Source organism: Mytilus edulis, chromosome 6 (genome assembly GCF_963676685.1).
Source record: "Mytilus edulis chromosome 6, xbMytEdul2.2, whole genome shotgun sequence".
In the NCBI taxonomy this organism is placed as follows: Eukaryota; Metazoa; Mollusca; class Bivalvia; order Mytilida; family Mytilidae; genus Mytilus; species Mytilus edulis.
Window position 1 is genome coordinate 55,734,758 of NC_092349.1, and position 27,681 is coordinate 55,762,438.

The 27,681-nt window shown below is 31.0% G+C and overlaps 1 protein-coding gene across 1 annotated transcript; it reads left to right on the top strand.

Moving 5' to 3' along the window:
• The first annotated feature begins 913 nt into the window (after positions 1-913).
• LOC139527917 (beta-glucuronidase-like) lies at positions 914-25,958 on the top strand. Its single transcript, XM_071323593.1, has 12 exons — positions 914-1,189; positions 8,211-8,387; positions 9,438-9,607; positions 11,905-12,047; positions 12,826-13,025; positions 15,880-16,026; positions 17,016-17,191; positions 18,536-18,685; positions 20,150-20,237; positions 20,948-21,124; positions 22,217-22,352; positions 23,200-25,958. The coding sequence occupies exons 1-12, from the start codon at positions 950-952 to the stop codon at positions 23,325-23,327; spliced, it is 1,932 nt and encodes a 643-aa protein (XP_071179694.1). The 5' UTR covers positions 914-949; the 3' UTR covers positions 23,328-25,958.
• Positions 25,959-27,681: the final 1,723 nt, after the last annotated feature.

The following is a 27,681-nucleotide window of genomic DNA, read 5'->3' on the forward strand; positions in this document are numbered from 1 at the left end:
GGAACAGTATATAAACATCAGCGCACTAAACATATTTACGGAACAGTATATAAACATCAGCGCACTTAACATATTTACGGAACAGTATATAAACATCAGCGCACAAAACATATTTACGGAACAGTATATAAACATCAGCGCACAAAATATATTTACGGAAGGGTATATAAACATCAGCGCACAAAACATATTTACTGAACAGTATATAAACATCAGCGCACTAAGCATATTTAAGGAACAGTATATAAACATCAGCGCACAAAACATTTTTATGGAACAGTAGATAAACATCAGTGCACTCAATATATTTACGGAACCGAGTATAAAACCATCTGTGCACAAAACTTATTTACGGAACAGTATATATAAACCATGCAATTATATTAACCGTGGCTGTAGTGTTCGGGGCCTTTCATAGCTTGTAAAATATGCAGTATGTGCTTAATTTGCTTATTGTTGAAGGCCGTACAGTGACCTATAGTTGTTAATTTTTGTGTCATTTCGGTATCTTGTGGAGGTTTGTACGCGATCATACCACATCTTCTTTTTTTATATATAATATATCAGTGACCGTTGTATATGGTAAACTTAGAATACTTGGTATATTTTTACCCTGTTATTGATAGGATTTCAAACTCCTGTGCTATAACTCTACAAAATTACCTTACTAAATGTGTTCCCGGCTATCATAGGAAGCTTATTTAAATACACAAAAGAAGAAGGATAAATCGTTATTTCACTTTATTAATCTATTTGTAAAATATATGAATGTTCTTTATGAAAGATATGAAAAGCAACATATGATGATCAAGATGATCGATGAATTCAATAAAAGTTATTTATCCTGTATCAGTTTGAGTTCCATACGTATTTCCTCAACTGTTATAAACCGGTATTGATTCGAAAATTAATATTTTTTACAGCGCTCTGTTGATCACATGATTTAAAAATGGTAGATATATATCTAAGATCGTTCTATTGGAAAACCAAATCTCTATTTGTTAGTTTGACATTACTGTTTATATTTTTTGATGTAGTTCGATGCGATTATTTTCCCACTCTTTATCCAAGAGAATCAGAAACAAGGGAAGTCAAAGAGCTAAATGGATTATGGAATTTCAGAGCAGATATGTCAGTCAACAGAACTCAAGGCTTTGACGATAAATGGTATATGTCACGACTTGAAAAGGTAAATAAGATTAAATAATCACATTCAGTTTCAGTTGACGCTGATTCACAGCTTTAATTATTGTCTGCACAGAACTGTCTAAAAAAAAGACAAAGATATAGTCATATAGTATATATGGGCAGGAATTCGCTAGTGAAATTTTAGGGTCAATAGTGTTTATCCAATTAAAAAATAAAGAAATCATGCAAACATGGAGAATAAACATTGTTTAAATATCAAAGTGGGTTAGTCTTTATTGCCAAATGCAAAAAAAATGGATCCAATTAAAAAAATCAACAAAAAATCAGCACTTGTTATGTGCTGGTAGTTGAAAACTGTAGACAAAAAGTGTGACATTTCTGCAGTGGCAAAACCCCTAGTCATATTTAGAATATGCCTGAAGAATTGTTCTACTATAATAGTTGAAAATCAACTGCAAAATGATCCGTCTATCATTTAGAAACCCCATTTTGTACAGAATCAGATTATTGCTGCAAATAAAATACGTTTGAAAATGGACAAGTGCATGTAACTTTTCCCGTCAACAAATGTTACATGCACCTTTTCATTAGCTGATTAGCTTTGGAAACAAGTTATTGGTCCAGCATGGCAAATTTTGAAAGGTGTCAACAATGGGTACAATTTGGATTTCATGATTTTTATTAATTAACTGAAGTTTGAAAAATATAGAAGGTAAGAAAATTTATTTCATTTTCGTGTCAATACTGCCCAATAATACTCATCTTTTTATAACAGTTGTATACTTTTTATAGTAAGCATTACCATACTTATTTTTTTCACATTTCAACCCACTGACAATTACATTAAAATGTGTATTTGTCATCTTTCACACTAGGCATCTACCAGTGATCAAGCAGATGATAAGAGAGTGGGACCAGGTTAATTTGACCTCACAATGAAGTGTTACATGCACTTTTTGTGTAAATTAGGTTCTTTGATAATGATGTGTGACTTGCTTTGCAATTTTGTCAAAAAATATAAGTTTATCTTGTATTTAAACAGGTTTGACCCTTACGATATTCATTTTATTGCTGGAGAGATTTCTGTACATAACATTGACACGAAAATATTTACCAAGGAAAGGTGTCTATGATACATGCAAAAGCTTTTTTTTGTACGGTTTGCCTTATCAATCTAATTTTTTACATGAAATACCACAGATTAATTGCCAATTTGATTAACTAGTACTTGTATTCATTCTCAGCATTATAAAGATAACTGGCCACTTAATTTGAAAACATAAAATGTAACATTGACACCAGAATAAAAACAATATTACTTTATTACACTTAAAGCATAATTGGCCAGTGCATAATATTAAATCAAAATGTAAATTTATGCTGAATTCTTAACAGAGAAGTTGTTGGTCTTTCTTGATTTCTAGACTTTACAATATTTACTTGTAATTCTTATCGTTTAAAGGCATGTAACATTGACACATCTTCTGCGTCCAGGTTACATGCTACAACCTAATAAATGTGCATACAGTTATTCAATCAATAAAATCTTGTTGAAATTTAAATTTGCTTCATTAAAATGATATTAAAGAAATAAATGAGTTTTAATTATTTGTGTTTATTTTTTTCCTGATTGACTAGCAATTTTTCCTCATCATTTGTTGGTGTTCCTGTCAATGTTACATACATAACCCAGAATTATAATGTTTTAAAAGTATTGATTTCCAAACCTCTGTTATGAGCTTTAAAATGAGTTTATCTGAGTTTATAAATGACTAACATCTGAAATATTGTCATCACACAATTTCTTTGATGCTCCTATGATAACTTTATGAGTAACATGGACTACGATTTTTGTATCAGGTCTTTTTTGTGTTACATGAGAAGATATTACTGTGTTGAAATCAACAGTTAATCTAATTTTTAATATTCAAAGTTATTATTATGATACCTATTTTAAAAAATAATGTATAAAGTAAACCCAAATTAAACTTTTTTTTCATTAAGAAATTGTGTATGTAACATTGACAGAGGCTATTATTTAGACTTTTACATGTTCAGGCCAGTGTTGCATGCGTAAACAAAACTTACTGCCATATGGAGCTATTATCTTATTTTTATTTTACAAAATTAAAGCGTTTTAATGTTTTCCTGTTTAATTTGTCTTTTAACACTAGTTAGTAACATTGACAACAATATTTTGTGTCAAGATTTTTTTATGTTACATGCAAAGGTATTACTTCCTTAAAGTCAGACATTTATATAACATTTTATAACCTAAATGATTAATTAGATATTACTGGGCAGCAATTATATTATTTCTCCAAAGTTGACTATTAAGCACACCACTTTCATCTTCTGGTCTTCATGTATGTAACATTGACATACAACCTTTTACTTTTCTGTCAATGTTACACGCATGAACAGAACTGATAACATTTACTTACTCCTTTGCTCTATAAAGAGATTATTGATAATTTAACTTGTTTTACCACCATCAAACTTCATCTCTATTTCTAAATATAGATATTCTTTTTAGAAGTGTATTTTCTTCATTGACAACAAAATTGGTGTCAGTCTTGAAATTTTACATGCAATTTTTAATTAAAAAAATCTACAGGCAATATAAACCTAAGAAAGAAAAAGATGATCAGCAATAAATGTGATGAAGAAAACTCTCAGGAAGATGCTGCAAAAAGATACTGTCCCTGTCAACCAGTCAGATGGTGATGTCCCTGGCAGCCAGACAGATGGTGATGTCCCTGTCAGCCTGGAAGATGGTGATGTCCCTGTCAGCCTGGAAGATGGTGATGTACATATCAGTCAATCAGTTAGTTGGTGATGTTCCTGTCAGTCAGTCAGTCTGTGATGTTCTTGTAAGCCAGTCAGAGGGTAATGTCCTAGTCAGCCTGGCAGATGGTGATGTTCATATTAGTCTGTCAGTTGGTGATGTTCCTGTCATTCAGTCATATGGTGATGTTCCTGTCAGCCAGTCAGATGGTGATGTCCCTGTCAGCCAGTCAGATGGTGATGTCCCTGTCAGCCAGTCAGATGGTGATATCCCTTTCAGCCTGTCAGATGGTGATAACCCTATCAGCCTGGCAGATTATGATGTCTGTGATAGCCAGTCTGATAAGGTCCCTATTAGTGAGTCGGGTGGTGACGGTCCTTTCAGCCAGTCAGATAGTAGTTCTGTGTCAGAAAACCAGATGATGGTGACTGTCACATGTGTATGCAGACATACTAGTGATCTCCAATTTGACCATTCTACAGCAGTGTAGAAGATAGTTATTTCAAAATCTTGTTTATTCATCCCTTTTCATTCACCAGTCAACACATGTATCATGTGTATTTACTGATGCTCATTATAGAAATCATGAGGAATTCAATTTGTAACATTTTTTTTTAATTGTTATGCCAATAATTGACATTCCAGAATATCTTTTGCATTACAAGAGGTTCAGGCTCCTTCTGATTTCAAAATAATAATAATAAACTCATCATGGATACCAGAATTGAAATTTTGTAGGCCAGAAATGCTTTTCGTTTACAAAAGACTATTCAGTGACGCTAATGAAACAAAAAAGTAAAAGAAGGCCAAATAAAGTTGAAAACAGGACTATGGTCTAATGGGTGTTGGTTTTCTCTTCTGAATTGTTTTACACTGGTCATTATTGGGCCCTTTAAATTGTGGCTTCCTGTAGTTTAGGTAACAAGTTTATAGAAGTTATGTAAACGATTGAACATAAGATTCTCAATAAATGCAGCTGTATAAACCTCTCGTAAATTTGTCCATATTTTTTCTTGGTTTTTCATACTATTAGTTTTAAGTGTAGCTGTGTCACATGAATGAGGGATACATGTAATCATTTTGTACCCTTACTTTGTCAGTATTAGTTATTGAGTGAGAAACTTCGTGGATGCTGATGGTTGTGTGGTTGTCTTCTTATCAATCTCATCCCTGTGCATAAAAAAACGGATTGCTTACTTACTGATATAAAAATGTTTCATGTTGTGGAAATTTTGGATGACTCCTTCATCAATTGATCTATCTTTGGTCATAATTTTATTTTTCTGGTTATTTTGACATTTGAATATCTTTTAATTTAGCCTTCCATAGTGTACCACCATGAACAAGCATAACTACTGGTATAGTTAAAAAAATATGTCTGCTGTCTGAAATTTAGGTGAATGGTTTTGGTATTAACCACTATTTAAATAATATCATATATGAGAAATGTGGCAGTATAATTGTATAATTTACATTCAGATGGTTGTTTGGAGGCTTTTTATATCTTTTAAGGTCAATTCTGGCATGGTTCATTATTCATATTTTTTGTGTCCACGTTACATGCAACATTTAAGTCACTATTTTATGACAGAAATGAGATAATTGCAAAAATATTAATACAATTTTTTAATGTGAGGGTAACACAATGAAAAAGAGCCTTTACATGTTCAGTAAGAAAATGATTCTTACTGTATTTATCTCTTAAACATTGCATGTAACATTGACAGAAAAGTAGAGGAAACTTGTTTTCACAAAATTTCTGAAAGAAATGAAAATATACATTTTAGAGTTTTGATGAAAGACAATGTTTTGTGATCAATATATATGATGTTGAATGTTGAATAAGTTGAGGAATCATTAATCTCAATTTGGAAAAAGTGTCCATGTTACATGCTCCAAATTCATTATTTGCTTTGGTTCCAAACTGACGTAAGTTTAAAAATGATTTTTTTGGGTACTAATAGAAGGACACCATTTGTAGCAATAATTTGTAAAAAATTTAGAAGCTTATAATGATTTTTATTTTTTTATTACAATGTCACACTAAAGTAGCATTAGCGAATTCCTGCCCATATATATATCGTCTCGTACTTGTGTTTTCGACCGTCTTACATTTTCCACCTAATTCTACTTTCACTTCCCGTATGCTGCACATGCCTATGTGACTTCATATTTGGCTGCTATACTTAGTAACAATTGCAAATGATACCAAGTGTGGTGAAGATTTTTTAAATAAAGTTATTATAATAAGTATTTACGTTTTTTTTATTTGATATCACATTTTTGTACCATTTCACTGATACTAGTTTTACCTTCCAAAAGAATCAATCTAAAATAAACAAATTTTCTATAAATATGGCAAAGCTCATTTTGCCTGCAAAGTTAACTGCTTCAAGGTCATTTTGGGAATGTATACTGTTAACGTCAAATTGGTTAAACTTTTACAGCCATTTGTCATGTTTGTCAAAATATCATTATCGTTATTTGTCAGAGGTCTCAAATAAGTATTGTTTGCATCATTTTGGAAAAGAATAACCTGTTGTGACAAAATCAGTCGATTTTTTGGCTCACCTGCGTTCGTCGTCCGTCGTCGTCTGTCGTCCGTTGTCGTTAACTTTTACAAAAATCATCTCCTCTGAAACTACTGGGCCAAATGAAACCAAACTTGGCCACAATCATCATTGGGGTATCTAGTTTAAAGAATGTGTCCGGTGACCCGGCCAACCAACAAAGATGGCCGCCATGGCTAAAAATAGAACATAGGGGTAAAATGCAGATTTTGGCTTATAACTCAAAAACCAAAGCATTGAGAGGAAATCTGACAAGGTAAAATTGTTTATCAGGTCAAGATCTATCTGTTTTGAAATTTTCAGATTAATCGGACAATCCGTTGTTGGGTTGCTGCCCCTGAATTTGTAATTGTAAGGAAATTTTGCTGTTTTTGGTTATTGTCTTGAATATTATTATAGATAGAGATAAACTGTAAACAGGAATAATGTTCAGCAAAGTAAGATTTACAAATAAATCAACATGACCGAAATGGTCAGTTGACCCCTTTAGGAGTTATTGCCCTTTATAGTCAATTTTTAACCATTTTCCGTAAATCTTAGTTATCTTTTACAAAAATCTTCTCCTCTGAAACTGCTGTGCCAAATTAATCCAAACTAATGGCCACAATCATCTTTGGGGTATCTAGTTTAAAAAATGTGTCCAGTGACCCGACCATCAAATCAAGATGGCCGCCACAGCTAAAAATAGTACATAGGGGTAAAATGCAGTTTTTGGCTTATAACTCAAAAACCAAAGCATTTAGAGGAAATCTGACAGGGTTAAAATTGTCTATCAGGTCAAGATCTATCTGCCCTGAAATTTTCAGAAGAATCAGACAACCTGTTGTTGGGTTGCTGCCCCTGAATTGGTAATTTTAAGGAAATTTTGCTGTTTTTGGTTATATTTTTATTATCTTAAATATTATTATAGATAGAGATAAACTGTAAACAGCAATAATGTTCAGCAAAGTAAGATTTACAAATAAATCAACATAACAGAAATGGTCGATTGACCCCCCTAAGGAGTTATTGTCCTTTATAGTCAAATTTTAACAATTTTCATAAAATTTGTAAATTTTTATTAACATTTTCCACTGAAACTACTGGACCAAGTTCATTATAGATAGAGATAATTGTAAGCAACAAGACTGTTTAGTAAAGTAAGATGTACAAACACATCACCATCACCAAAACACAATTTTGTCATGAATCCATCTGCTTCCTTTGTTTAATATTCACATAGACCAAGATGAGCATGACAATGCATGATAAGTAAAACATTATAATTACTTCTTTGTCTAACAAAATTTATCTGGCCTAGCTAATGGACCTAGATCTTGTGGTCAATCAGGGAGACTACCGGTATATACTGTTTCGAATTTTAAGCAATCAGTTTTGACTTTATTCAAATCCAGGATATTATTATTTTATTGGCTTTCAATAGACTATTTTTATATTACCGACTGTTGACTCTGGATTATTATTTTTCAACTGGTTAGCTTGGACATCATGGTAATGTACCAAGTCAGGTAACGAGCAAGCAAAAGAAGTATAACCAAGCTTTCAATCGGTACAATTTGGGGGAAAATTACCTGCTTGACTTTTTTTTTCACTAAAAAATCATTGGAAAACAGTAAACTTTCCCCATAAATTACATTTATGACTTCTATAAAATATCCCAAAAAAGACATCATCTTCAAAAGAAATTGCATCTTTTTTTCCAGACAGGACCAGTTATACCAATGCCTGTACCATCAAGTTATAATGATGTGACACAAGAGAAATCTTTACGAGACTTCACAGGATGGGTTTGGTATGACAAGGAGTTCTTTTTGCCTCTATCATGGAAAGGACAGAGGGTTGTGGTTAGAGTAGACAGTGCACGATATTATGCTAAAATGGTAGGCTTAAAAATATTTATATGCAATTCAGTTACATCTATATAGCTATATCATGTATTCTACAATGTATAACTAAAACTGGATCTCATGTTTACAGCAATAAAATATGTTAAGGCCCAAACTATTAATACATGTGTTTCTTCTAACTCTACCTACCCTAATCTTTAGTGCCTACCCTATATATTTAACACTTATTTTGCCCTTTTGAAACAAGCATTATTAAAGCAGAATGATTCCCTAATAAAGTAATTACCAGCTAAGGTATGTTTGTAAAATAAAATGATATTACCTAGCTACCCTATTTTTTTCAGCACTATGAAAAGGAAACTATATATATACTATAGGTCAAAGTAGGGCCCAAAATGAGTAGTGTAAAACAATTCAAACAGGAAAACCAAAGGTCAAATCTACATAGAAATGAGAAAACACTTAATATGAACCTCATTAACAAAGAACTACCACTGAACAACAGGGTCCTGACTTAGGACAGGTGCAAACAAATGCAGCTGTTTTAAACGTGATAACAGGCGCCTACAGTCACCTGATCTGAAACAGTAATGCAATATTCATATATTACAACATTGAAAGATACACTAAAAAATAACAATTAAAATGTCTTAACTTAATCAAAAAGATATACATGATATATTAAAAAAAAACAATTAAAAACATGCACTGATATATTTTTGGTAATGTGTAACATGTGTAAGTCATTGTAAGTTTTGTAGATAAATAGCATGTAAAACCAACCTAAGTTTGCAGCCTAAATGAACTTGTTTGATGAATCAGCACTTTTTGTAACTACATATCAAGTTCATTGTACTCTTATCTGTGACAATGAAATCCATCAAGAAAAGTTTTTTACAAGATGTTTCCTTTTAATTGGAATGAGTCAGAAATTGTTGACAAATATAAGCGAAATCAATATTGAATCAAATTTCATTGTATAATATATTTATTGTAGTTATTGTACACTAGCTTTGAATGAAATTAAAACTTTAGAGGAAAAAAAAAATAAAATCATTTAGCTATACTTTTTTGTACTTTCAGTGGATAAATTCTGTGTTTTTAGTTGAACATGAGATGGGACATTTGCCTTTCGAGGCAGAGATACAAGATATTGCAAAGTTTGGATCAGTGAATTATTTAACAGTAGCTGTTGATAACACATTAACACCCACTACACTGCCACCCGGTGAAATAGTGTATAAACATGGCAAGTAAGTATTCCAATGGTTAATTATTAAATGAAAAATGGCTACCCAAACCTTTTCTGTCTGAGATCCATGTTGAATAGGCATCTATATAATATAGGGTAAGTGTAAAGATACATGTACATGGACAATTTGCACTGGTACTGCTGTTGAAACCAAGTACAATTTTTTGGTTATACCACTTTTTTCATTTCTATGGTAGAAAGTATACAAAATCATATATTCACTTTCTAAAGTAAAAGTAAATGCAGTATTTCTTTTTCACAGTAGCTATTGCTAACAATAGGAAGAGTTTCTTTGGGTGTCATTTAATCAGGTTTCAAATCTTCTTGATTCTTGAGTCTAAACATGCTGAAGGTCTGCATCACCTGATGTCTTCATTATATAAATTATTATTTGAGGTTTCATAGTCTTCCATGTTTGTACTGATTATGCTTTAAAAAATTGCTATCAGATGTAAAGCAAACAAAACCTCATTTCATCATGTCTACAACTTATCAAACTTGTAATATGATGTACAGAATAACATGTGAGTTGTCGCATGGTAACTCTATCTGTTATTTTTATCATTACTGTGGCTAGTTTTTGTCGAGCCTGCAGTTTTTGTTGCAGAAAGCTCGACAAAGGGATAGTGATCTGGCTTTATATTTTAGAAGGTGGAAGACCTGGATGCTTCATACTATGTATATAGATGCCCCATGTTAAAAAGTTTCCGTCAGTCTAATGTCCAATGTCCTTGACCTTATTTTCATGGTTCAGTGACTACTTGAAAATAAAGTTAAGACTTTTTGTAAAGTTAAATTCTCTCTTATTATAAGTAATAGGATAACTATATTTTGTATGTGCATAGCTTGCAAGGTCCTCATGCATATATATATGTCTGTCATACAGTTTTTACTTGACCTCAACCTCATCTCATGGATCAGTGAACAAGGTTAAGTTTTGGTAGTCAAGTCCATACCTTAGATACTATAGGCAATATGTATGGTATATTTAGTGTATAAAAGGACTGTAAGGTGAATATGTCCATCCGGCGGGTGTCATCTGACCTTGGCTTCATTTTCATGGTTCAGTGGTTATAGTTAAGTTTTTGTGTTTTGGTCTGTTTTTCTTACACTGACTATGCAATAGGTCTACTATGTTTGATTGTAAGGTGTACATGTGTATCTGCCAGGTGTCATCTGACCTTGACCTCATTTTCATGGTTCAGTGGTCAAAGTTAAGTTTTTGAGTTTTGGTCTTTTTTCTAATACTATATGCAATAGTATAACTATATATTTGGTGTATGGAAATATTTTATGATCTATATTTCAGTCATGCATGTGACCTCATTTTCACAGTTCATTGTTCAGGTTCAGTCTTAAGTTTTTGTGTTTTATTCTGTTTTTCTTAAACTATAAGCAATAGGTCAACTATATTTGTTGTATGGAATGATTGTAATGTGTACATGTCTATCTTCCAGGTGTCATCTGACCTTGACCTCATTTTCATGGTTCATTGGTCAATGTTTATTTTTCTTGGTTAATGTTAAGTTTATGTGACAGTTGTAATAAAGCTTTATATTTAGGACAATCAACATAATATCATTGATTAGTAAAGAAGGCGAGACATAACAATGTGTGCACTCAAGATTGTCTTAGTTAAAACATGGACATATATTATTATTCACATAAGGCGCAAGTGACCTAATTAAACCCCATATATATCGTATAAGGTCATTAGAACACTGTGCAACAAATTTATCTTACCAACTATCTGAACATGTGGTATTCACTGAGACTAGTGATCCATCTTAAATATTCAGAACCTACTTCCATTTGTTTAAACAAAATCAAATGCCAACAATAACAACTTGTTTAAGCTTAAATGTTATTTTATGAATTTTTTTCAATCGTTCATAATCAATTTCTTCCCCTGTTAAAAAACCTTTCAGATATTTCCTCAGCACAGTGTTGTTTTTACAAATAGATGTAACACCACTACCAAACGTGTATTGAAATAAACCATGCCTAGTTAAGCCCCTTATGAAATTTACATTGTCTCCACACGGTTGCTTTAATTTTGACCAATCATATTCCTAGAAATGTATAGGAGGTAATCATGGTAATATAAAATGTTATACAAGCACATATTAATTAATATGATTTTAAGTCGAACAGATAATCTGCTCTGATTTCTATATATATATATTACTGTCTTTATAATTTTGTTTATTTTATTAAAAAAGGAATCGGCATGAATATCACTTTTTTAACATTAGAATAACTATACGAAATGATTATGATTAATTTTATATTTTGTAGTTATCCTCCACATTTCTTCATTCAGAACTTAAACTTTGGATTTTTTAACTATGCTGGTATAGACAGACAGGTTCGGCTGTATACAACACCACTTGTATATGTATCTGATGTTCGTGTTGTAACAGATTTCACTAATAATGGAGGCAAGTTATTATTTACATTTTTTTAATGGGATATAACTCAACCCCTAAAAACAATTACCTCTTCCAATATAATAAAAAGAAGATTGTTTGAGTATTACCCTGACTGTATGCAGATGACCTCTTGTACCAGATTTACCTCTTCATATTTTCCTGCTTTATTAAATAAACTTGTAAATAAATTTGCTACAAAACTGATTATTTTATTTTCCCTCAGTTACATCATAGATGTATCTATGGTTATGGTGCTTCATACCTGAGGGGGGATAGGACCTTTATCGGGACTCCGGGATGGGGTGTTTTTAAGCTCGGGATTTCGGGATTGACACTTTCGGTATCCGGGAATTCTTTTTTCGAATTTCGGGACCTCAGGATTTCGTTTAATTTAAGCCCGGGATTTCAGGATTTCGTGTTTTTAAGCTCGGGATTTCGGGATCAGGACCTCTCTATCCTCCCTCATACCTGCCAACTTTTCAAAATATTTATGGGGATTTTAGGCCTAAGAAGACCTAATGCTCCTCTTACATAGCCATAAGAGTATTTATCTAATTCTGTGTACTATTGTTTGAATGAGCATACATGTATATGTGGTTAAAACAATTTTATACTCATTTAAATGCTGTGTTTAGGAGTTTAAGTTTAGTGAGGTATTGAAAACCACAAAAACAAAATATATCGGTAACCATCTAAAACCACAATTGAAACCATGCAAAAAGTTGTTATCTATCACCTTTTTTAATGTATCAAATTGAAATTGTTTTTTTTCCCCTAATGAATTTAGGTTCAAATACTGGTACTGTCTATTGGACAATAACAACAAACTCTGAAAAGGTCAAAGTTCAGGTGGAAGTTGTTGATGCTGATAGTAACACTGTTGCCATGGGAGAAGGTATCCAAGGTCAAGCTACTGTTTCAAATGTTAAGCTATGGTGGCCATATTCAATGGTTAAAACTGGAGCTGCCTATATGTATGTATTAAAGGTAAGTTTCTTACCAAATGTATAGAGTTGTTTTCTTTGTGAACATTTACTTTCTCAATTAAGAAATAATTCATGGGGGCTTGAATTATACTGATTTTACCACGGGATGGCCCTTTATGCTAAATATTTTACCATGAGCGACAGCGACAAACATTTTACAAAAGGTTTCTTCTTATATTGTTGCTATTGGAACATGTTAAATATCAGATATATTTTTATTCTCTGAAAAACTTGTAAGTTATGTGTCTTATTGAAGTAAGGACAAAGAAGTTTGTTCAAATTAGCTTTAATGAACGGTGATCCCATTTTTATACGACAGCAAAATTTTTTGCAGTTGTATATTGAACAGATATATCATGTTAAGGAGGGGTATTTGCGAAAAATACCAGTCGAGAGAATGTAAAATTTCACGAACCGTAAGGCGAGGGAAATTCATTCTCAAGACTGGTATTTTTCGCAAATACCCCTCAAGAACATGATATATCTGTTTAATTACACCGAATGTTAATATACTAAAACGCATTGTTGACCGTGACGTTACAAGCGTCCAGTCGGATAGAGTATTTTTTGGCAAATACCACGGCAGAGAGGGTAAAAAAGGCATATCCTTTTAGCAAATACCCCGGCGGCGTTAAAAATGAACGATATTCATTTGATAACAGTAAATTGGTGAAAAATACACTGGCTATCAACCAATCAAAACCCCGGATTCTTACATAAGGTGTAATTAATATTGGTATCACGTCGTCGTCGTCAGCGTCGTCCGAAGACGGATGGTTTCCGGATAATAACTTTAGTATAAGAAAATTGATATCAATAAAATTTTAATACAATGTTTATAACTGCAAAAGGAAGCTTGGGATTGATTTTGGGGGTTATGGTCCCTATGGTTTAGGAATTAGGGGCCAAAAGGGGCCCAAAACAAGCATTTATCTTTTGTCAGGACAATAAGTTGTGTATAAGTATTTCAATTGTTCTGAAATTGTACCACAATGTTTAATACCATAAGTAGAAGGTTGGTATATATTTATGGGGTTAAGGGGCAAACAGTCTAGGAATAAAGGACCAAAAAGGGGCCAAAAACAAGCATTTTTGTAGTTTCAAGACAAAAAATTGGATTTATCTTTCTTTGTCCAGAATGGTTATCGAATCACCTAAAACCAATGCTTTATGAAATTGTCTTTGAAAATTGGAGTTATCTTTCTTTTTCCAGAATAGTAGTTGAATCAACTTAAATCAATTCTATATACATATACAATGCAACATTCACTTTTACTACCAAATGATAAATTAAAGCAATCTTTACCATTCAGTGCTTACATACATCATTATAGGATTATGCCCCTTTACAAGTGGAAAAATTGAAGATTTTTTTTGTTTCTGTTCTCTTAAGGTGGTATGGGTGTCTTCCGCCATCTTGGATTGTAAAAAACAGAGAATCTAAGGTCCACATTTTCTATCAAGTTAGCAAAATTTGATACAGGAATGCAGATATTTAATGTGCATTTTCATTTAAAAGAACCAATTTATAAGAATATAACTTATAGTTATTAACATTTTTACAAGTATTGATTATTTTTGGTTGTTTTTAAAGTTTTTGAATGGGCATTTTAAGGGGAGGTAATATATTCCCAAAGCATTGTCTGAAGCTATCTTTTCCTAATTTATTTTACAATTCTATCATTTTGTTTAGTGTCTAATCACCAAATGGTGTTTTTTCCTGTATAATCCATACAAATTGTGTCATTTGGTCACAACCTGTAGCTTGAGAAAATGCGCGGTGACCTATCATTTTTATGATATTTTTGAACATATATCAATAGATACTATGTTTTGGCAAAGTATGAACAAATTCTATCATTTTTATTTTAGACTCCCATACCACCTTAACTTAAGTTTGTCTCAACTAAATTAAATGAAATGTGTATATAATGCTTAATTATTACCTCTAAACTAAGTTGTGTCCATACTTGCCTCCACCGTTCAGGGTTCGACCTCTACGGTCGTATAATGCTACGCCCTGCGGAGCATCTGGTTTTAATTTATTTTTCTATTAAATATATGATCAAGTTCATTTAAAAAAAGGGATTTATACCTTGAGCCCCCACAAAAACATACAGGTCTGTTACGTTATTAGTGATGTATTTGTGAAGTCATAACTGTTGATGACATTTTGTTCAAATCTGATTTGTGGCATAATTTATGACAATTTTGCTGGAAAATTAACAGTTGCAAGACACCTTGCCCAACAGACACATTTTCCTAAAAAAAAAAACTGGACATGAAATATTTTCATATATTTTTTTTAATTTAATTTTAAGAATTATACATACATGTACATTAAATTTACTCATATAGTTGGAGTTTGAAAATACATTTTACAGGACCATTTATTGGAGTTCCTGGCTCTTCTCCTTTAAGGACAAAAATGACAACTTTTCAATTGGTATTGGTAAATAACTTCATGTGTGAAAAAAGATAATACACACTGTAGTCATTAGTAGAAAGGTACATACATGACATACAGTTTGTCAAATTTGAAATTACCCTGTGTTTAAGATAGCTTTGAATTTAACAATGACTTGCATAAATCAGACTTCGATGAAATATGCAATATATTTTTGAATCTTAAGCTTATTCCTTTATACCTGGCCATGGTCATATAAGGTTTTTTCTATACGAAAATGTAGCTAATGCTTTAATAGATAACTATATAAAATAGATTAAAAGAAACCCACCAAAATTAAATTTATATTAATGGATAATATATGCATGCATTTACTTTTAAGTTACAAGTTGTGACATGGACACTCATACCAAATATTCATATACAAAATGTACCTATTTATTAACAGGTTACAGTGAAAGACTCTACAAGTGCATCAACAGATATATATAGACAGCCATTTGGATTCAGGACTGTTAACAAAACTAACACACAGTTACTGATTAACAACAAACCATTTTATTGTCATGGTGTGGCCAAACATGAGGATTATGATGTAAGTAAATACAGGGAAAATGTAAACAATGTGTAGTTGCCTTACTTACAATCATACTACATCTATTTACAATTATAAAAATATTTTTAGGTTAAGATTGCATGAAATGCAATCAAAACCTTATAGGACCGACTTGATATCTAAATCTTCCAAGACTTTTACACTACCTTTTTTGATACACAAAATATAGTGCATTGGTCATAACATTCATATTATTCATATATATACATATAGTCTTCGTCAGGCATTTTGTCAGGGGTTGAATGAAAAAACAGAAACCAGTATTTACAAAACTATTGTGATATTTTATAAGAACAGATATATTAGCTTTCCATGTACTACCTTCACAGTTACTTTTTTAGTCATGCTAGTGCAGCATTCATAGTTAAAATCTAGTAGAATTAGAAAACCATTGACAATGCCATTGATGTATGTGAATATCTATACAACCAAAAGGAACCTTCAAAGTATAGTCATTATCTTTTAAAGGTCAACATTGACTATGAAATTTAGAAATTTGGTTACATGATAACTTCTACTTTTATTAAAGAACAATTTCATTAAGAGATATTTTAGATCATGACAGTACAGATGAATTTTCTACTGATCTTTATCAAAATGGATCAAACAAACAAAAAATGAATTCTAAGGATGAACCTTTTTGGTAGCATTAATAGGCCAAGACCTCATATTTTATAATGGCAGAAGAAGCTTCAGTTACTGTGGATTCATTTATATTTGTTGGATACCAATTTTCATGGATTTTGTGGGTACAGGTGAACCGCAAAATTAAATCATCAAGGAATGGCAAATTTTCTATAGTCTTGTGTGCTGACTTCACCAAAACCCCAAAATTAAGTATCCACGAACATGCAAGTTTTCTGTATTCCACTAAAATTGGTACCCACCAAAAATAAATGAATCTACAGTATTGTGAGTATATAATATATATGGCCCAGTCCACATTAAAACACTACTCTTTATTCCAGCTTAGAGGTAAAGGTTTGGATATGGTCAGTGTAGCTAAAGATTTTAACATATTAAAATGGTTAGGTGTGAACTGTTTTAGAACATCCCACTACCCCTATGCAGAGGAAATAATGGACCAAGCTGATCAGCAAGGCGTTGTAGTAATTGATGAATCACCTGCTATAGGATTAATCTAGTAAGATGTTAGTGTATAAAAATAAGGAGATGTGGTATAATTGCAAATGCGACAACTATACAAAAAAACTCAAATGATGTTGTAAGATTTAAATGGCCATATGTGGTTCATTAGTGTTTCTGGTTTTTCGTTTTTATATATATATTAGACCTTTGGTTTTCCCCGTTTGAATGGTTTTACACTAGTAAATTTTGGGGCCCTTTATAGCTTGCTATTCCGTGTGAGCCAAGGCTCCATGTTGAAGGTCGTACTTTGACCTATAATGGTTTACTTTATAAATTGTTACTTGGATGGAGAGTTGTCTCACTGGCACTCATACCACTTCTTCCTATATCTATATAACCAAGTTAACGTATCTTTACACACACAAATCTTGTCAGATGTTACTTGTGCACTATAACTTTGCTTATTCAGATGATGAATTGCATTACACGCACGATAACATGTGGTTGATATGAAGGACCCACATGGCACAAAAAGAGACCAGGCCCATTTGTTTTTTTAAATTTCTGTCAGAATGCTATTATAAACTGTCAGACAAATTTTGTAGGAGTTATTGCCCTTAAATGATAAGTAATAACTTTGAAAAAAAACGTTGCCTGATATTGCCGAGCTATTGAAATTTGTCTTAAGAAAGATAGAAATTTTGACTAGAATAAATGATCATCAAGAAAGTGGTAATGAACAAAATCTTAATTCTACTTATTATGGGAGTTCTTAATCTTTATAAATAATCTTTTATATTGTTTTGCCTTTTTTGCGGTTTATCTTGAAAACTTAAAAAAAAAAAATTAAATAGAAACTTTGAGAAAATGAAAATTATAGCTGAATTAAAGATCTGCAAGTATGTTAACGTGGCTGAAATTGTCAGTGCACATTTAGTAATTATTCCCCTTTTAATGATAATTTTTACTGAAAAGTGGCTATTTTTGAAGCGGTGGGCTAGCCTCTATATCTAGTTATAATTTAATTAGGGTGTAATAGCTTCATTCTGAAAATGAGTGCACCAGCAATGCTTTCACAACAAAAGAAAGCATTCAATTCATATTATAATTACATTTTAATGCTACAGCGATGACATTAAGAATTATATGAAACTTTTTCTTTGCAATATTTTAACATTGTCACTTATCATGCTTATAATACTGGCAGTACACACAGTCAAATCTTGTGTATTGTATTCTGAACTACATTGATATTGAAGTGTTTTGGTTGTTGTTAGCAAATCAAAATGTTGGATTCTAATAAAGCATAGTTGAAAGCCGTACATTGACTTATAATGGTTTACTCATTGGCACTTACACCACATCTTCCTATATCTATGTTATGTATCTTTTGTTATAGTGAAGGTAATTATGGCAACAAGACCTTGACCTTACACCTTCAAGCCATGAGGGAGCTAGTATCCAGAGATAAGAACAGGCCTGCTGTTATAGCATGGTCTCTAGCTAATGAACCTAATTCTAGATTAAGTATATCTGGTCCTTACTTCCAGTGAGTATAAAATAGTAAATGTGGATTAATTTATTTAAATGTATACCAATTTTGTGGATTGAGGAAACATTTAGTTTTCTTTAATTTATATTTTTGGTTTTGTTATTTTTTTTAAAGTATGCATTAAAGCCTATAGAATAGTTTTTTTTTTATTCAACATTTAAATTTGTGGTTTCACTTTACCTATGCTATGAAATGCATAACGATTAATATTCTAAAATAATATAAATGCTCATTATTTATCATGTTTATCAAAGATATGATCATATGCCTGTCTGAAGACAGGAAGCTTACTAGTTTCCTTTGAGAAATTTTAATTTAATTATTTATATAAATGTGATTGTCTTGGTTGAATCTATTTACAACTATACTTTCTTCCTTGACTATTTAGATCTAGAGCTTCACATATTTTTTAGCTGCTGCCTATTTTTTGAGTCTTTAGATTTACATGTTTTTGGGTTGCTGTGTCGATAATTGGCATAATCATTTGTTTTTGTTCATATGACATGGTTTACAATCACAGCTTTTACCTATGCTCAGTATCATGATCTATCATTAAGGTGGTACCCAACACCTTAACTAAAATTAATTTGGTTGGCTTAATTTTCTTATAATTTTGACAAAGTATTTACTTTGACCCTTTGACAAAAAATTTGACAAAGTATTTACTTTGACCCTTTGACAAAAATATAAAAAATTCTAAAAATTTGAACCAACCGTTTAATCAGAAAAATTACACTGGTTATATAGCAGTTTGACAAACACTTATTTTGATCATTGAGGAGCTTAATATTCCCTTAACAACACAACATCATTAAAACGTTCTGCTGATTTTACAGAGTTATGTCCCTGTAGTGTTAGGTACCACCTTAAAGGTAAAGAAGCAATCTCTTTTAACTGAATTTAAATGCAATTGTATTGTAATTTCAGAAATTATTGCAAGGTTTTTAACTATTGATTATTAACTCGACTTGATGAGAATTGCAATTGAATAACCTTCAGTTTGACAGTTTTAATTTGTTTGACAGAGTGGTTTGATCTGGCGTTAATGCATCAAAATCATACATGCAGTTTCACAGAACTTTATTTTATTTCAATTTTATACATTTTTCCAATGGATTAGAAGCTCTACAGTTTTAGTTTGATTTCTATTTAAATACAGCACAGTGGTGGATCCAGGGGGGTTCCTTGGGTTGAAACCCCTCTGTTTTTTTGGATGATCAATGCATATTTGAATGGGGACGTATAGTTGGACAACCCCTCCCCCTCCCCCTCCCCTACTTTGACTTAAAGTATCATCTTTAAATTATTGATTTTTTTAATTTCACCTTAGTACATCAAAATATATCAAGAAGTTATTGGGCTGTTATTAACAAAGTGAAAGCAGCATGTCATTTTAAAATCATTTTTTAAATGTTTTAACAATTATGGAACTCTTGGTAATTACACCCTTTTACTTCTTAGACAGGTATATAATTTGACAAAGGCTCTGGATCCATCTAGACTGGTAACCTTTGCTTCAAGTAACAGTAACCCATTAACTGATCATGCAGTTAGTATATTTTAATTATATACATATTTATGCAAATTAAATTGAAAATACATTTTTATCTTCCACTATTCAGTGGCTGAGTCACATATTGTAACTGTTGTCTACTCTACTAAAAACCAACAGTTGTCTGTATGGTTTTTGTCCTCTTTATAGATATGGATCTAGATCTGTTTTGGTTTATGAGTGTTAAATGATGATTTACTGATCATTTTGGTATTTCGTTTCCAATAATATACTTTTGGAAGGTCTAAGGTCATTGGGAGACAGCTAAATACCAAAAGTGTAAATATATTTTTAACCAATAGAAGAAAATATGCATATTTTGAAAACTTTTCTTGATGCATTTTGCATTTATCTTTTCAGTAATCTTTATAAGTACATGTACAAAGATTATACATGGTTTAGTAATTATATTTATAATATTCAGATGAGTTTCAAGATATCACTGACAAAAGTAATCAATAGCAAAAATATAAGAAAGAGACGTGTACAAGGCTATCTTCAGTTATAATTAAGTTATCATGAAACATACAGATATTGAAAAGATTGAAAATCCCTTAAGAATTGATTCAAACGCTTGTGCATAAAAAAAAGAACATTTCAGATAAAATGATTGAAAAACACAGACACATTCAGTAGAAATTCAAGTTTAGATTTACATTTTGTTGGTAGGGAATCACAGCTCACAACAGTTTATTTTTCTTTTATAGATGAACATAGTTGATATTATTATGGTAAACATCTATTTTGGTTGGTACCAAGACACTGGTTACCTACAGACAATTCCATACCAGGTACCACCAACTTTGGGAGGTCTATTTAAGCACTACAATAAACCTGTAATGGTCTCAGAATATGGAGCAGAAACTCTAACAGGATTACACACAGTAGGTTTTTCTTCTTCTTGTTTAATTTAAAAAAAAAGTAGCATGTTTTTTGTTTATAGCAGTTTTGTTCTGATACAAATGGTGTATGCTGTGTCAGTATGTTTCATTGATATAAGAAGATGTGGTATAGGTGTCAATGAGAAAACTCTCCCCTCCAAGTCACCATTTGTAAAAGTTATCCATTATAGGTCAAAGTACAGTCTTCAACACGGAGCCTTAGCTCACATCAAAAACAGAGCTATATATATAAAGAGCCACAAAAATGACATGGTGTAAAACCATTCAACAAGAAAATCAAGTGTCTAAAAAACAACAACACAAGACACACTTATGAACCACATCAACAAACAACAACCACTGAACATCAGCTCACTACCCGTTTTAATTTCCCATTTACATAACTTTAAGCCAATAATCTTACTTCTGTACTGCTGAAGGTTTGCTCCTCTGTTTCAAAATAGCAAACTTTTTAAAAGAACTATTACAAATTGATAGTGTAAATACAAAGGAACTTAAAAAGTGATAAAAAATGATACGACTGTGTTCTTGTTTTTGAGATATAATCAATTGAAATTTCAGTGGGAAATGATTCTCTCTTGATTGTTTTTACATCTAACATTGGCACCTTTTTCTCTTCAAAAACTATGAAAAAATAACAATAATTTAAAAAAATGGCTTTTACAAAATATGCAATAAAATTATATAAAGAATAGGAGTAAGCAGACAAAATTTTTGTTGAAACTACATGGATAAAACTAGAGGAATATGAATATCTTTGAAAAAGTCTAAATCAAGAGTAGCGAACATCCTTAATTATCATTTTTGTCTATTAACATGCTTAGGGCTGTTAATTAATTCATAATTGTGTTGTTTTGCAAAGTATGTTGACCATAGAGGGGCATAAGATACCAGAGGGACAGACAAATTCATAGATTGAAAATAAACTGACAACGCCATATAGCTAAATATGAACAATAAATAGACAAACAGACTAAAAATAGTACACACGACTTGTAAATGGTGAGATAGGCCAAGGGAGATACAATTTGTAGCAATTATATATATAAAGTTAATATTTTTATTTGTCCATAGAGTCCATCATTTACATTCTCAGAAGAATATCAGAAAGACTTACTCATTCAGTATCATCAAGTATATGATACCTTAAGAAAAGAGTATTTAGCTGGAGAAATGATCTGGAACTTTGCTGATTTCCTCATTGATCAAAGTAAGTATTAAGTTTAATTTGTCCATGACCAGTACATGTTGAGTATGACAAATTGTGGAAATATTGGTCTATTGTCTGAATTCAAAGTTGAATACTGACCATGCAAGACCCTCATGGGTAGTCATGGTGGTTACGCTCCCCAATTGTAGTAGTCAATTCAAATCAAGGTATTATGAACTTAACATACATAAGAAATACCAGACCTGTTAGATTAAATATTAGAAAAAGGAAATATTGACTAAGCAGCAGAGAGATGCTTTAAGATTCTTTTTTTTATAAATATGTTTTTAATCAAGATATTCTTACAATTCATATAAATTAACAGGGTCTAGAGCATGAACGCAGTTGACCAGGTCTCCAATTTAATTTGAATTATAAATTTGTCATTTGGTTAGAACTATAAAAAAATTTAAATAGAAGGGTTGAACCAAATGCAGTTAAGTTCAAGTCACATAATTTCACAAAATATATTCTCTATATATATTCCCTCATCCTGCTGTTGATTCGATACATTTCTAATTTTCTGATTTACCAGTAGTTACTTGACTGAGAAGATCAGGAGTCGGTTTGAAAAAAAATTACGACTATGATTGATTGTAAGTATAATGAATTGTTCATTGCTAACTATCAGTCTTAGTTGTAAGTTTTTTTGGGAAACAGACTCTAGAGCTGGAGAAACATACGTACTTCTTTGAAGCTCATTATTGCTACACATGAATTAAGATTATTATTTGCAAGACAACGTCTCACCACATTTTTGTGTTCTAACCAAACAATTTCCTTGCACTATTATTGATCTTTAGTCCATGTCATGTTCTAATGTATTGACACACTTTTGTTATTACAGAAACTAATTGGGCATATGGTTGTAACAAAGGACTATTTACAAGACACAGACAACCTAAAATGGCCGCCTTTACTGTTAGAGAGAGATATATGAAAATGATTAATGAAACTCAGAAGTACCAGAACTAATAAAGGGATAAATATTTGACAATCATATACTAGTATATATATAGATATATGTGAACCAGAACAAAATACTACACTTAAATAAAAATCAAGATATGAATGATTTATTATATATACATATTTTTTGTAGGATTTCTTTGTTTCATACATTTCAATTTTACAATAAAAACATCCCTGTCTCATTCTATATTTATATCACTCTAATTTTGTAATTTAGAGTTTACAATTTTAATTAGAATACAAATTTATCGATTGAAAAAAACAAGGAAATTATTAGATTTGAATATGACATTATCCAATATTCTTCTAAGAAAACCTTGACAAATTTCTCTTCAGTGCAATATGTTTTTTTACATTAAAGATTGAATAATTACAAAGAATTTTCCAACTTTTTTATGCAAGCCCAAGAAAAATTGCCACAAGATTTTTTTTCAAGTTTGGACTGAAATTTCATAATTATCAAATAAGCAAGCACCACAATGTTTTTTTTTTAAATGAGGTTAAAGGATAAGAAGAGAGAAGATTTTAATAATCTGTTTGAAAATTTTGGATTGTTTTTAATAGTTAGACTTAGTTGGAAAGTTGTATATGTACGTATAAATTGTTAATGTCGCAAATATAAGAGGATCTTAGTCTATTTGCTTAAAGCTTATTATCATGTTTTATTTTTTATATAGACTAATGTGGGATGCTTATAGTATTATTTAATTAAGGAAAGCCTACACTAATTATACAATGAAATGATATTTATAGAAAGGTTGTAGCATTGTTTTCATTAACGAGACAACAAAAGAAAAAGATGTAACTAAATTTTTTTTTTAAATTATTTATGTAGAATGTTAGATGACTAATACTTTTTTCAATATTTATGTAGAATGTTAGATGACTATGTGATGATGTTGATGTATATGAAAAAGACAAGTTTGTTTCATACTCTATTTTATGAATGAGATTAAGTAAGGAGATTGTAGTAGTATTCTTATGAATGAAACTAATTCCAGATAGTTTAGTTGTTTGTTAAAGCTGCAATTGACAAAAGAGTTAAATTAATTTTTCAAATTGCAAAATTAGTACCTGCTTACATAATGATAGTAGTATGAGAATGATGTAATAACTATTTTTTTATATATTTTATGAAATGGGAAAATTGTTGCAAAGTTTTTATAATTTTAGAGATATCTATTATATTTTTGTATGACATTCCTTGTTTTTTTCTATTATGATTTACATTTAAATTTTGAATACCTTATCTACATTATTTGTTTGAAATTTATGTTTGTAATCCATTTTATAATTATACACCAAGTGCTGCCAATCTTTATACTGTTCAAGACTCAATGTAAAAAATAAAGTATATGTGATTTAATCTTGCCTAATTATTTGATAGCTGCTGAAATAACTGATGATCAATATTTTTTCTGTTGAACTTACAATCACTTTATTTTACTTGGGCACTAAAATAAATCTTTAACCAATTTTACTGTGAAAGCTGAAGTTTTCTTTGGGGTTGTAAGTTTATTTATTAGATTTAACCCCAACAAACTTTTAATTTACATACGTATATTACAATAGTGTAATGGAGTTAATTAAATATAATTCCAATTAAATTAAATTCAAAGACAAAACTAGGAAAGGTTAACTCTACTTAAATCAATGTTTCTATAGTAGATGATTCACCTTTTTTTCATTTTTTCTTCATTCAAAAACTTAAAAGATGAAAATATAGCCTTCAAAATAATTGTACCATTAAGATTTTTATATTTAAGGATTTTCTTATCCCAGACATAGATGACCTTAGCAGTTTTGGAATTTTGGATCCTCAATGCTCTTAAATTTTGTTCTTGTTTGGCTTTATAAATATTTTGATATGAGCGTAACTAATGAGTCTTATGAGACAAAATGCGCATCTGGCATACTAAATTATAATCCTGGTAATCGTGGTACCTTTGATAACTATTTCCTTTAGGATAATTGCTACTTTTTTTTTCTTTTATCTATGTGCTATGGTTGCACAGTTTTAATCAATTTAACACTCATGATTATCTAAATTCATCCTCCTCATGATCATTTTGAATGTTAAAGTATTATAAGTAAATTGAGATTGTATTTTGATCATACTTGCAGTTTATAAATACTCACTCCACAAAATACTCAATGTAACCACATTAAGTTTCTTTTTTTAACTCTGTATGGAAGGCTTTGCCATGTTTTGAGAACAGATAACAGCAATTAAAGCATCAATATTGTGGATTAGATATTTGCAAGTACATGTAATTAAGTTTTGCCATGAGTTAGAACTTGGTTCCAATTGCTCAGTAAAAAATGTGTACATTTTTAAGAACTCCAAGAAGAGATATTGATACAAACAAAATTTTAATTTGAGTTTGGTTCTGTATCACAAACATTCCCTGACTAACATATCAAACAGTATTATTATTTTTTAAAACAAGTATTTAGAAATATCAAATAATTTGTACTTGTTCTTTTACACTTTTTAGTCCAATAAATCGGACCATTTAGTTGATGTAATATAAGAAGAACAAACTTATAGTAGACTGATTGATTGATTGAACAAACTTATAGTAGACTGATTGATTGATTGAACAAACTTATAGTAGACTGATTGATTGTTTGTTTGTTAATGTCTAGTGACAAATAGTTCATGCATTTCAGGACAAGAAACAATTATCAATGAATACAATAGGTAGGTTCTGTAACAGGAAAACTTATGACATGAACTTAATAACAAGTCATCATAATACAATTTTGTAGCATTTTGTTATGAGTTTCTTTATTTTGATCTCTTTTCTAAAGTAACTTTGTGCACATTTATTTTGGACAGTATTGAAATGTTCATATTAATTTAGTAGCTGTTTTTCTTTAATATATTTGTAGTGCTTTTGATATTATGAATAAAAAAAATTATAAAAAAAGACTTGTTTGCTTTGGTGAATTTATATGAGTTGATAAGACTTTATGACTGTCAATGTTACATTGACAATGTGGGTTAAGGAAAACAACATAATATTGTTCCAACATTTGACGAATTTGAGGTAGTAATTATTGCCAATGAGACAACCCCGGGGCTCCTACAGATGCCAATTGACATTGAAATTAGCTAGCAACTATAGATCACCATATGACCTTCAACAATGTGCAAATCAAAAACCACATAGCAAGATATCAAAAGATAAAATTAATAAAATTAAAACACAGAATTTCTTTCTATTGTACAAAAGCAATAAACGAAAATCAAATATCAGTGTACAGCAACAAACCACAATCACTGATTTACAGGCTCATGACTTAGGACAGGCACATACTAAATGTTGCGGGGTAAACTGTTTGCTGCACCTAGCCCTCCTTACCTTGAATTTTCAAACGATATAATATGAGAATAAATGATAAGAAATCTATTGTGAAAGCTTGCTTATCAGAACAAAACAAATTAAAAAGCGACTATCAAAAAAAAAAAGACAAACGGTACACAAATCTGTGAGTACTTGCAGTTTCTAAAAGCTAGTTCAAAACCACTTACTACTAAAAAATTATAAATTTATCTAAGACTGAAATATAAAGCGGTACATATCCAACATCCTATTAAGCTGCATTAAAGACCTATTGGTGACTTTCTGCTGGTGTCTGTTCTATGGTCAGATTGTTGTCTCTTTGACACATTCCCCATTTCTATTCTAAATTTTATAAGTCATTAACAATCAGAGAAATACATGGCCTTTTGCAATGCCAAAACTAAGCTATTGAAATTGAATATAGGAATAATTAATTGAGTACAAAATCGATTTTAGCCGATAAACACAATATTCAGATATATACTTATAAATGTCAAAACTTCAAGATATATCATTGTCTTTATGAAAGAATCAAGTTCAGGTATAATGTATAAGTATATTGAGGTAACACAATCCTTGACTTTTAAAATAACTAAACAGCTGTACATAGAATGCGTCCAGTGAAACCCAAATCGTTTCTACCGACACGTGCATAGTGAACGATTTTGGATAAACATACAACGTAAGTGGGAGCCGAAGAATGACACTGTCTAAGAAAGGAAACATTACAATCGGGAACGACCATGGTTCCTTCATGTCGTAAAGTTTTGTAAAAGGTTTCCAGTGTAAAACTGAAATATCTATATCTAGGAAAAGACAGTTATTGCTGTTAATATCTAATTCATTAAAAGTCAGTTCTTTTTGGTAAATTTTGGTAAAAGATTTAGAGAATTCTTAAGTATTTAACGAAAACAAATATCCTCAAGATAACGGTACGTGTTGTTTAATTTATCAATTAGATATATTTTGGACAGTTTTGTTTTAATAAGATTGGCAAACAAAGTAAT